The 13,207-nt window shown below is 42.0% G+C and overlaps 1 protein-coding gene across 1 annotated transcript; it reads right to left on the reverse strand.

Moving 5' to 3' along the window:
- Positions 1-10,406: 10,406 nt before the first annotated feature.
- On the reverse strand, positions 10,407-12,517 carry LOC136468426 (uncharacterized). The gene is made up of 5 exons (XM_066467010.1): positions 12,346-12,517; positions 11,728-11,870; positions 11,428-11,634; positions 11,228-11,335; positions 10,407-10,835 (listed from the first exon to the last, which is right to left on the reverse strand). Exons 1-5 carry the CDS (start codon positions 12,515-12,517, stop codon positions 10,407-10,409), a joined length of 1,059 nt encoding a protein of 352 aa, XP_066323107.1.
- Between the last annotated feature and the right edge of the window lie 690 nt (positions 12,518-13,207).

Here is a 13,207-nt window from a genome sequence, read left to right on the forward strand (position 1 = left end):
CTGGTGCCGCTGACCTCCCACACTGTGCGCACAACGACCTCCTGTCGTGGCTGGGCAGCCACAGCAGCGCCGCTGCTGTCGTCCATCTCCAAACCGTCCGTCATCGCTAGTGATTAGTCTAGCGACGACGCTTGTACGGCTCTGATACCACTTGTTGACTCCAGGATCTCCCACACGGGTGAGCCGACCACTCACCGGCGTTGCCGACCACACGCTATGGCTAGAGATATAAGAAGGGAGGGAGAACGAAGCGCGCGCACATAAAGCACAAGCACCAGCGTTGAACGGAGCTCTGCAGAGGAGATGGTAAAACTAAACTTCTTTCTTTACTGAGTTGCAGTGGAAAACTATATATACAACTCTACCCATCTAATCCTAGTGCACAGACATGTCAGGCTACCATGCTGCTACATTGACTAGATGTGACAGTATGGCTGACTTAGGCGTCTGTGCCTGTTGTGGCTATAGTATGGCAGGGGAGCCTTTTGATGTCTGTCCCTGCAGCGGCTACAGTGCAGTAGCAGAGGAAGGCCTTTTGGCGCATGCCCCTGCCACGTACTCTGAGGAGAGCAGCAGATTATTTAACATGCTTGTCATTCAGAATGTGATTCCTTTTCCCTTTTGTTGTGTGTACGTAATCTGCACTGGTTTACTCGATGGCACGATGTTTGTGCTGCATCTGCATGTATGTGTTCAAGTTGTGAGATTGCTTTGCTGGCGTATTCAGTTTGCTGGACAAGAACAAGATCTGCACGCACGATCTGTAACACAGTTGGATTGGATCTGTTTTCTTTATGCTCCTGTCCTGATTTTGTGACCTCGATTCCATTTCATTTTGTTGGCCTGATGTTGTGAAGAGATATGCTTCTAGGCGGGTTTCGATGTTTCAGCGGATCTGCACGCACGATCACTGGAACAGGACGACGTGCTCGGGTCGCAGCATTGGTAGAGCAGCTGTACAGTTGTAGTACTGAGCTACAGCGTTGACTGCGTGTGGCCCACCGTGTGGATGTTTAATCGAGAATTTGAGATAGCGCGGCGTACAGGCTGCCCCAGCTTGCACCGTAGTGCGCCTACACGATGACGCCGATGTGCAAAAGGCTCAAGCCGGTGGCTGGGCAGAGGAGTTGTTGTACTCGCATGGGCCGAGCAGCAGCAGCATGAGCCCAACCTTACTCCAGACCGAGCTTTAGCACCGTGCCTAGCACAGTACGAGTTGCTTAAGGCCCAGCTTTATTCCCGTGCCTAGAAAAAGAAAAAAAAAAGTAGTGCTCGTTGCACAGTAGTAGAGCAGCATTTCAGGTTCAGGCGTGTCCATTCACTGTTGAGTGTCGAGTGCTGACTGCTGACTGCTGACTGCTGCAGGGGAGTCTGGCGAGGTGATCGGTGAAGCAACGTCGCAACCGCAGAAGCCAAGCCCGGCCGACACACGGCATGCCACCGGCACCAATCCATCTCCATCGCCATTCGCCATCTAGAGTTCTTAGGCTCCACGCCTCGTTTCAGTCTCCCAGCCGCGGCGACCGAAACCCACCAAACGAAGCCGTCGATGACACGCTGTCTTCCCCGCGAAACGACACGCTTTACATGTGGTTTTCGGCCGCCTCAGATCGATCGGTTGCCGCGTCCGGGATCGCTCAGCTGGCTGGCGCGGCAGGTGCGGCGTCGGCGGGCGAGGTGGACATGAACTCGCTCGCATCGATCCCATCGGCACTCCGTTCCTGACATCCTCAACGGGCAAGCAAGGATTTTGAAGGTCTGGAACGAAGAGACGGGGGCCCAGGGGTCGATCGGTTGCCACCGGCTGCATGCCCTCGTCTCACGACGCGTCCTCTCCAACCTGCGGGACGCCGCGGATCAAACTAAAGCCCGTTTTGAACGCAGAATTTTCACGTGAATCGTACAGAAATCTGTTCATTTTTATATATAGATATAGAAGCAAAACAGGAAAATTTTCCATGTCGCGGAAGGGGTCTAACTTAAAGATGCCGAAAGCAACCGGCCTTAGGTCCCGTCGATGTGTCTGAGAGCCATCTGATCAGATCACAATACTCAGGCTGGATCCGACCGACGGACGCGTCCCTCTCCGCCCTGTTCAGGTTTTACCGCGTCTTCTTCCGGGTCCACGTTAAGGACAGCTGCTACTGCACACCGGTACAGATTGCAGTTTACATGGAAAGAAACTACTCCGTCCGTCTCAAAACGAGTAACGTTTTTATTTTTTAACCTCTTATTTGACTGTTTGTTTTATTCAAAAATTTTATATAAATATTATTTATTTTGTTACGACTTGTTTTATTATTAAAGATACTTTAATAATGATTTATTTATTTTATAATTTATATATTTTTTTAAATAAGATATACAGTCAAATAAGATGTCTGGAAGTTAAAAAAAGTCTGAGAATGGAGGGAGTAGTAACTTCGATCACCATCACCTGCAGGTATACGCTACGCGCATCATTGCCTTTAAGTGAGATGAGTCAGCTCACAACTCACAGTCACAGCTAGATTCCCACAGCCAAGACAAAAAAAAAAAAAGGTACAACGACCTCTGGCTCTGGGAGCCAGACACAAGAATGATGCAGTAGTAAGTAGTACATCAAAACTTTCCTAGCTGGAAGACAGAGAAATCCACCAAAGGGTTCCGGTGAGAGGCCGATCGATCGATGCTCAAGCCGGCGGCGAGAGCCAATGCGACAGACGAGACGATCGACGACGAATGCACGCATGCCCTTCATCAGCAAACGGCGAAAAGGCTAGGGTGTTAGACTGTTAGGGTAGGTCCGGCCATGGAGTTGCAGTTGCCTTCGAGCGCGGTTTGGACTTGTTTGGCTTATTAATCGTATATTTTTAGTTAATAAATAATATTTTTTTTCTCACATCAAATCAGTAAACAGTACTTTTAGTCATGACTTTTCAGCCAAACAAACCTAAACGAACGGAACGAACCCTACTATAACTCAGCAGCCACGCACTCACTCTCCTGTAGACTGTAGTACATGTCGCTCTCACCTCTTCTTTTACCTCGCTTTCGTCGTTCAAATCATGTGAGTTCTAGACGAGGTGCGGGATGAGATCGATCATGAGCCGATCGGATCGGACCGGCCAACGACCGACGGCGGAATTGGATTGCCTTTTGTTTTCTCGTACACTGGCGCCAAAAAGAGATCTTTCAGCATGTTGTTTGCTCATATCTGGCTTATAAGTCATGACTTATCAGCCAACAAACAATATTTTTCTCTTACACCAAACCAGCCAACAGTACTTTCAGTCGTGGCTTATAAGCCAAACCAACCCAGGCGTTTAGCTGTAGCCTAATAACTCCAAATGCCTCATCCATATCTCTTCAGAGACGCATGATTATTAATTAGATTAAAGACGCATGCCTTTGTTCAGCACACTTGAGCTAGCTACTAATTAATGAACAAACAAAGCTGTTATCGCAACTAGACCTGCCGCTAGATTTGCTCAAGGGCTACTCTGAAATTCACCGGTGGTATAAGTGAACTACATAAATATATAGGTTCTTTTCTTGCAAACTTTCGAAAAGATATTGTCGGCCATTTACCCCAAAAAACCCCATTGCAAACTACATCTAAGCTAAGCTAAAAGAGAAGTATAGAACCAGCAGCGTTTGGAGTAGGATAACATCAGATATAAAGTGCAAGCAAAGCAGAAGCAGAAGCAGAGCATTTTCCTCTCCTTTCCAAACAGCAATAAAGAAGAGCATTTTCCTTTCCAAACAACAATAAAGAAGACCATGCAGGTTTTCACCAAACAGTTATATAGTAGTATGCTTTGGTAAAAAGGCGGTAGCTAGGAATCAGAAGTGGTGTGTAAGCAATTTTAACGAGACCTTAGCTACCACTTCAGAGTTCAGCGTGTGTATGATCCAGATCACATATACATGCATGTCGAGGTGAGACGTAACGTCACAAACTCCGATCCCCAAACGGCTCTTGAACGTTCAGTAGATGGGTCGTCTCCCAAGTCCCTATGCTAACATTACAGTGGAGTAAAGTTACTGGAAGTGCCACCGGGTACCGAAAGGAATGGACGAAAGGACAACGAACAAGATGAAAGGAAAAAACAAACAAAGAGGAAAAGGAGGAGCAACCAAAGTGGAAAAAGCAAGGATTCTCTGAAGCATTTGGTCAGGTTGGGTTGTAACATCCACGTTGGTTGGCTATTGTTGAAAAATCAAGTTAGTAAGGTGAAAAAGCATTCTCTTGAATGAGCATCGGGTTATTTTATTCTTGCATCTTCGATTGGGCAGATCTTATTTTATGTTAGCAAAACAATTGGTTGCTTTGCCCATTGCTAAATGCACGCATATTCTTCTTCTTCCTCCTCCCAGCACCACGAGAGCTCGACATGGGCGTCGTCGTCTTCTTTCCACGTATGAAATCACGAACGAGGACGACGGGCATGTGCGACCCGAATCCTCACTGGTCCTTCTGTGCCTTGGATGGATGGGATCACCTGAACTGACGCGATTTGGGCACACATTTTCCAGTTCTGTATTTGACACACTTCAGTTCTCTGGTCCACCGGTCATTGCTCGTCCGTTCATTGCACCGCCAAAAGAAAGCATCATTTCTCAGGATATATATATATAATATATCTAGCTTTTGACGCGAAGATAAGATCATCCAAGATCAGCAACAGTGGTCAGTGGCCTACCTGCTGATATATGCAGGATGGAGTGTTCCGTGTTCATCAAAGCTGCAACGACATGGATGAATGGATCATTAGCCGGTAGGATATGATACTAGGAATTATATGGTCATTAATTCAGATGGTGCTGGAAGTGGAATGCATGCTTCAGCAGGGACCAGTGAGTTATTTACGCCTTAATTGTGATGGTTACAGATGCCGCGCTTGGAGGCTTGGACACAAATTCGGTATATCTTGCATTAAAGATGGCAACGGGCCCGATACCCGATATCTTACAGGTATTTGATCCATTATGGGATAGGGATAGAATTATATCTTTACCCGTGGACATCTAAATGGACAAGAATCCATCCCCGATGGGTATAGCAGGTACGGGAACGTTTCATGTTTACCCGTCCCCGTTACCCATTGGGGAACCCGACTATTTGAGCTGACATGCGAGTATTAGGCCCAAAGAAGCTCAACATAGGTATTTTGGCCCAAATCTGAACAATCATATATATAGTTTGTATGTTCAATTTTTTCTCACCATCTCCGCCAGCAGCACAAGCACGCCTGCCTCACGAGCGCTCGTGCCCCTCCCTTCCTCAGTTCGGTCTCTCTGCCACATTTGCTCATCCTCCTCGCAACCTCGCTCCTTCTCGGCATCTCCGAGACTCCGACACTTATACCCGGGTGAAGAAGAAACGTCTCCGATTGCAAAACTGCGACCCCAAGTATCCTTGTTTATCGGGTATGCAGCACCCATCGGGTATCTGTTACCCAACCGATGCCCGACGGGTACGGAGATGGGCAAGAATCTATACCCGAGACAGTTAACGGGGACGGAGACGGGATGAATTCTCTGTAGCGGGGAAGAAAACGTTCTGGCGATACCCGACGGATACATCCCCGTTGTCATCCATATCTTGGATATGAGTTGTCAGCCTGTTCGGTTGGCTGGTTCGTATCGTTACTGGTTCGTGAAGAAATACTACTGACTGGTTTATGTGAAAGAAAAATATTGTTTTGTCTAAAAATTTACGATCGTTTACGATAAGCCACAGCCAAACGAACAGGCTCTGTATAGGCAGGCATGCAATGCAACATCAAGGGCAGTTGAGATGTTAAGATCAAGGGCGATCGGCAGCAGCTAGCCTACAGGTAACTGGGTGTGGCGTGGCTAATGACTAAGGGCTTGTTTAGTTCCTTCTCTGAAAGTTTACACCATATCTTATTGAATGTTTGGACACATACATAGAGTATTAAATATAGACTAAAAAATAACTAATTGCACAATTTACGACTAATTTGTGAGACGAATCTTTTAAGCCTAATTAGTCCATAATTTGACAATGTGGTGCTACATTAACACATGTGTTAATGATGGATTAATTAGGCTTAATAAATTCGTCTCGCGGTTTACTGACGGACTATGTAATTTATTTTTTTTATCAGTATCCGAACACCCCATACGACCCCATGTGACATCCAATATAACACTATAAAACTATACGCCCTGAATTTAAATGAGCCTGAGTCCAGTTCTTTTTTCAATTCCTGGCCGGATGAACAGAATGTACAGTACCAATAGTACTAGGGTCACCATCGATCCACTCACTTCCATCTGATAGCAGCTCGCCCCGCCTTTAACAGCCCGTTCACAGGCTGTTCGTTTACTCGTATACGATCGTGGATTATAAGTTGGAATAATATTTTTCTCTCACACCAAATCAGCCAGCAGTAAATAATCCATGATCGTTTACGACGAAACGAACAGGTAAGTTTCCCGGCTTTATTTTTTAGATCTATGCCAATGGAGTGGACGTGCCTCTCTTCATCCATTGCATTTAACAGCATTTTTGTTTTCAATCAAATCCTGCTGATAAGAACAAACTTTTTTTTCCCAAACAAAAATCCTAAAATTACATATGATTTCTTTTTTCAGCGTTCCAAACGAGCGAGCCTTTGTCTTCCATTCCATGCAAGCCTTTGTCTGCAGTGCAGGTACCACTTGAGATCGGTCTGGGGGGCGTTGGGACAGGAAGGAACGGCCAAGATCGCACCGACTCGAGCGAAGAAGAGGGGCTGCAGGTGCCCTTGCTGGTCCTGATCGAGCCCACCAGCCCGGGCAACAGAACCGTACCTTGGTGTGCAAGCGCCAACAGCGACGCCGCATCAGCGATCATTATTAAACCCTGACCATATTAGTCACACAGATACACGCTCGACTAATAAGCGGCATCTATTATCTTATCTATATATCTCGGCCAAATCACAGATATATGTATATATTGTGGCTTCTGGAGGATGCACCAACCCCGACCGATGTGGCGTGCGATTTGTTTGTGTGGTCGTGATGAGCCTGACGGAATTGTATATATGCACCACCAAGCAGAAATGGAGGTTCAGTTGTCCTGGATCGCTGTATTTTAATTCAGTACTTACGCGTGAAGCCTTCTCGTAAATGATCATAAATTTACAGCCAGAACAATATTTTTTTCTCATACAAATCAGCCAGCAGTACTTTTTCACGAACCAACAACGATACGAATCAGCCAAACGAACAGGCTGTTTGTCTCAACGAATGAAATTGGAATAATAATGAGCCTGTTCGGTTGACTGGTTCGTATCGTTGCTGGTTTATGAAGAAGTACTGTTGGCTGGTTTGTGTGAGAGAAAAATACTGTTCCAACTAAAAATTTACGATCGTTTACGACAAACTACAGCCAAACGCCGAATAATGGCTCCACCATAAACTCCACAAGGTAGGAAGGGTGTGTCGCAGCTACTGCTACTTGAAGTGGAGCTTGTAGCTACGTTTGTACTGATAATTGATTGAATACTTCGTCAGTTGCTCAAGATGCCCAATTAACAATGCAAGCACAAGTAGCGAGCCATACTAGCAGTAGTATTATATATAATTTTTTTCCCATAGAACGATCGACTGGCACAAGCATGCTTAAGCATGCGTGTAAAGCCAGCGATGTTTGGAATAGCAACCTGCTATCGCACTGATGATGTAATGCTGCTATATCATTTTAGACACTCCGTCGCCAGGTTAAGCCTGTAGATTCCACTAAGATTGCTATAGCTCTCGTTAGCGGTCCGTTACTGAACCCGGCCGGATTCAGATATATGTGGCCAATCCTTGATTAGCTCACTCACTGATGTCATCGACTCATCAACACATCTATGGGAATGGCCTATGGGGCAGTATCGCAGTGAGACAGTTTTTTTTTTTTTTTTAACTTTGCATTCCCTTGTATAAACTCTGCTCTCCTTTATTTATCTACTAGACGGCAGCAGAGCTCCTTCCAGTTCGATTTCAAAAAAAAAAAAGACTGTGTTTGTTTTTTAGGTCATGGTACTAAAAGGTGTAACCATACTGGTAGAGTCAACGGAGCGGTTCTTAATATTTCAGGTCTTTATGCAAAATGACGATTGCTACTAGTGAACTACGTCTGTTACAAATTATAAGATATTTTGTCTTTTATATATTGTTTTTTCTAAACTTCAATGGGGAGGTACCCACCTGATAAATAAATTTATTATTTTTACTATGTATCTAGACTTAGTCCAGTAAAAATTTTATATTTAGAAAAGTCAAAATGCTTTAATTTGGAATAGAGGGACTAACTAGCTGCTGCAATTAAAATGCATTGACGACCTAATATGTGCGTCGATGTGTATGGTAGAGTCAAATCAAATGTAGCACAAACTAGCGTTTCTTATTTCAGCTCATTATGCAAAAGGCCTATTGCTGCCAGTGAACTTCGACCTAACCCATGGAACCAACTTGGGAGTATGGAGAAATGTGAATGAAAACCAAATAAAAAGGGACTTATGTATTGAATGGTCCCATGAAGAAGAATATTGTTTGCTGATTTTGTGCTCATGTTAGAATACTTGTTGATAATAAATATGTTTACCTTTATTCTTTATACAGTATATTTGACATTTTTCTATGTGATCACGATGTTGTGTAGCGTCCACTGTACCACTTTGTCTGCTATAGTTCACGACTCCTCTACGCGCCTGCATAGGCTACATCTTATATTAGAAGATATAAGTATGAAAAGCATATGGACAAGTTTTGCATACACGGCAAATTAAAGTTTCCTTTACCTGGGCTCTCTCTCTATTTATTTCATAACAAAGTATATATATATCGATACTTTGTAATCTGTCTAGTTGGGACAAGTTATGGTTACAAATTAATTGAATATATTTTAATAAAAAAGAAGAAGTGCTTACCATTAATGTATAAATGTAGACATACTATAATATTTTGATCAAAATGTATATTTTTATCTAAAGTAGTGACCTACATAATTGATTTCAAGAGACTATTCATAATTTAAATTATGGTGTTAGTGTTGTTCGTATGTGATTCGTTAACAAAATATTTTTTCATGCTTACTAAACTATAGAAATATAATCATCTCTTATTCATGCTTTTATATAATTGGTGTGCATGGTGGGGTATAGCTTGTAGTTTCATTTCCATGTCAAATTTTTAAATATAGAAACCAGGAGTGGGTAGTTTACAAGTATTGGCAAGATTATTATATGGTATCTTTTTCATAATAGCATATGTTTAGGTGTAAATTTAAGTTTTGTTTTATTTAATTTTAATAATAGCATAGATGTAATTATTTAGCTGCAAATCTAGTACAACTATTTTTTGTTACCTTTCATGGTGGTAGAAGTGGGTGGTTTAGATGTAAATTCAAGGGACGGCTGGACATGTATATTAGATTACCTTTTGTAATGAAGGAGGTGCGTAATTTTGATGCATGTTTAGGAGAATCACTTTAGTTGATGAGGATTAACGTGAAATAATTAATCAAGATCGAAAGCCATGCTAATATTTCAGAAGAATCGTCATAAAAACACTTAATCAATCATGCATGGACAGACTATTTGTCTAGCTAACAGCTAAGTGAAATGAAGCTTAACTGTTCGTTCGAAATGAAGCTTAACTGCCGTCGTCGTTCGTAGAAGTGTAGGCACGAAGTGTACAACTGTACATGACACGGGTGGTGAAAAATCGTGACTGCAACTGCACACCACAAAGTCGTCATAAATGAAGAGAGAGAACAGGGACACTACTCCTAACTCATCCTGCAAATTAATAAGGACAATCCCAATGAGATATTTAGCCCTTGTTTAGTTCTCCAAAAGTGCACTATGTAAAAAGAAGATTTTTCGTCACATCAAACTTGCGGTACATGCATGGAGTATTAAATATAGACGAAATCAAAAACTAATTGCACAGTTTGCTTTAACTTTGTGAGACGAATCTTTTGAGACTAATTAGTCAATGTTTGGACAATAATTCATAAATACAAACGAAATGCTACAGTGGAGAATCGTGCACTATACAAAGTTTGCAGGTGTAAATTTTGTCGAACTAAACGCACCTTTATTGTAGTTTCTATCTATCTTAAATAGATTTGACAGCTAAGCAAAATGCCGAGGTGACACTGGAGTTAATAAAGAGAGAGATTAAAAAACAAGAAATCGTTTCTCCCTGAGGACTCGGCGTCCTCACGCCGTTTGTGCAGTTGTAGTCACGATTTTTCACCAAGAAAATGCTGAGGTCCAGCCAGGGCAGAGCCGGCAAAAATCGAGGCCTTCTACCAAACTCTAAAATGAGGGCTACCCCCTAAAAAATATGACTGTAAATAAGATACTAAGATATATAAAAAAACTGTACCTATTTGACTTTTGCTTTCATAATCTTTAATTGAAGTACTTCATTCTTTTAGTGTTCCTTGAAATGAAATCTTCAATGATATGCTCATAATCAATCTTCTCCAGCAATCCACTCTCAAGTGCTATTGTAGCCAAATCATTAAGTCTTTGTTGTATCATTGTCGAACGCAAATATGACTTCAATAGTTTCAATTTAGAAAAGCTTCGCTCTACTGATGCAACGGTCACAGGAATGGTCAACAGAACTCTATATGCAATACTTGCATTGGGAAAACAGTCATGTCGCTTTAGGAACTTTAGAATTTCAACAGGAACCAGATTTTCTTTAGGAATGAAATCTTGAAGAAACTTCAACTCCACATACAATTCATTGGCATCAACATCAGATTTTCCATCTTTGGTAAGGACAGCCCCAAGATTATCACAAGAAGATTTCAAACTCGTGTCATCCAATGACTGTAATGTTTCAGAGGTAAATAAGAAACCAAAATTTTGTTGGTAACTTTGGTATTGTTCAAATCTTGTTGTAAGTGAGGAAATTGCTTGATCAACAATAGGTAAAAATAGCTGATTCTAAATAGCTCCTCTGCAGACTGTGTACCAGCATTTGTGTCATCTAAGTTCTCATCAAAATGTCTCTTTTTTTTAATTTCTCTTCTTTTACGAAACGTTGTACCAATATCCATCTCAAGTGCAATTTCTTTGGTAATCTCTAATGCTTCTAATAAACTAGTTTTCCTATAATCCTTGAAGAAAGAAATCAACCCTTCCACTTTCTCAATAGCAACATCAATAAGCATATCCTTTGCTTGCAAGTGTTTGCTTACTAAATTAACGGCATATAATACCTTATACCAAATGACTATTGCCAATATAAATTCATACTCTCCAAGTTCATTGTTTGCCAAGCCCTTAGCCTCACTGCTTGTTTTTGGATCATTATCAACATTAGATACCTAAAATTGAAAGGAAGAAAATATGTGTTATAGTTGGAGATAGCCAAAATAAGTACATCATTATCAAATATCAATATAACAATATTGGGTACCTGAAGTAGAGCCTCTCGAATGTCTGTGCACTGATATCTTATAGCTTTAACACTTTCAACACGACTCTCCCAACGTGTAGCTGATACTGACTTGAGAGTCAATCCTGATATGTTATCTTTTAGAATCTGCCATTTCTGAGTAGAATTAGCAAAAGTTGTATAGATGCGCTGGATGATTCCAAAGAAGTCCTTAGCTTTACCACAAGTCTTAGCCATATCACAAAGTGTTAAATTAAGGCTATGGCAACCACAAGCAAAATAGAAAGCACGAGGATTTACATCCAAAAGTTTCTTTTTTACCCCTTTATGTTTTCCTTTCATATTTGACCCATTGTCAAAACCTTGTCCTCTCACGTCATCTATATCAAGACCAAGGAGCTTTAGTTCATTCTCCAGCACATCAAAAAGTCCTTGCCCAGTTGTATCGTTGACATCCAAAAATCCTATAAAGGATTTTTCTATGCGAACATCACTTGAAGATGAGTCAACATATCTTATAATTAAAGACATTTGTTCTTGGTGGCTTGCATCAGGAGTACAATCAAGTATGACAGAGAAGTACTTTGCACTCTTTATTTTCTTAATAATTTCAGACTTAATAGCAGAAGCAAGCAAGTGTATCAACTCATTCTAAATCTTAAAATCAAGATAATGAGCTTGAGTTTCCTCACTTGTAATACGACGAACATGTTCTTGAATAATTGGGTCAAATTCAGCCAACATCTCTACCAATCCCAAGAAATTCCCATTGCTATCTTCATATAATTTGATATTAGTCCCACGAAAAGCAAGATTATGCTTGGCAAGAAATTTAACAATGCAAACAATTCTGAACAAAACTTTTCTCCAATGGTCATTTTCTTTCTCGAGTTGTATAGAATAGTGCAGAAAACCTTCTAGCATATCTATCCTTAGGACCTTTCTGAATTGATAAATCTCTTCTAGGGCCCTTCTCTGCTAAAATATCAATTTGTTTATGATCAAGGGAATCCCAATATCTAGGATCAAATATATCAGGCTGAAAGGAATCATTAACATCCGCAATTGGTGAAGTACTATTGGCCCCAATGTTATCAGCATTGTTATCCATTTCAATGTTTGTGTTATCATAAGAACTTCCTCGACCCCAACAATATTTTCTGTCTCCATCTGACCATCTCTAGGATCATTGTCATCATTATCGGTGGACACTTGTGACTCTTTTCTAACAAATTTATCCATAGCCCCCTTTTGAGATTGAGTTAAATCCTCTATTCTTTGTTTTTTCTTACGCTTTTGGTAAACAGATTCATACTTTCTAGACCGATTTACAGAAGACATGACTACAATCTTGTATCGAAACACTAGATAATCCAGAACCAGAACACATATAACTAAACACCTAGATGGATCAATATTATATTAGTCATTATCCATCAATGTTGATTAAAATATTGAAAATTAATTGCATCAGAAATCAGAGACACGAGACGGACTGACGGATCACCGATCACGGACGAGATGGGATCTGCGAGACTGCGATGTGCGCGAAGTGCAATGGAGTCCTGCCGTCCTGGCGTCCTGCCTGGCCGGCGCGGCGCCCTGCGGTCTGCGAATGCGTCCTGGACGCCGATGCGGCGCCTGGCGGCTGGCGTGATGAACTGATGAATTGATGATGCGGCCTGCAGTGTTGTACCATCACGGTACCTGTGCCTGCGATGCGAGACAGCGAGAGGGCCAGAGGGGCAGGGCATGCCGCTTGCCGCTTGGGGGCTTAGGGCCTTGGGCCTGGCAGCCTGCT

This window comes from Miscanthus floridulus, chromosome 1, assembly GCF_019320115.1.
Source record: "Miscanthus floridulus cultivar M001 chromosome 1, ASM1932011v1, whole genome shotgun sequence".
NCBI classification, from domain to species: Eukaryota; Viridiplantae; Streptophyta; class Magnoliopsida; order Poales; family Poaceae; genus Miscanthus; species Miscanthus floridulus.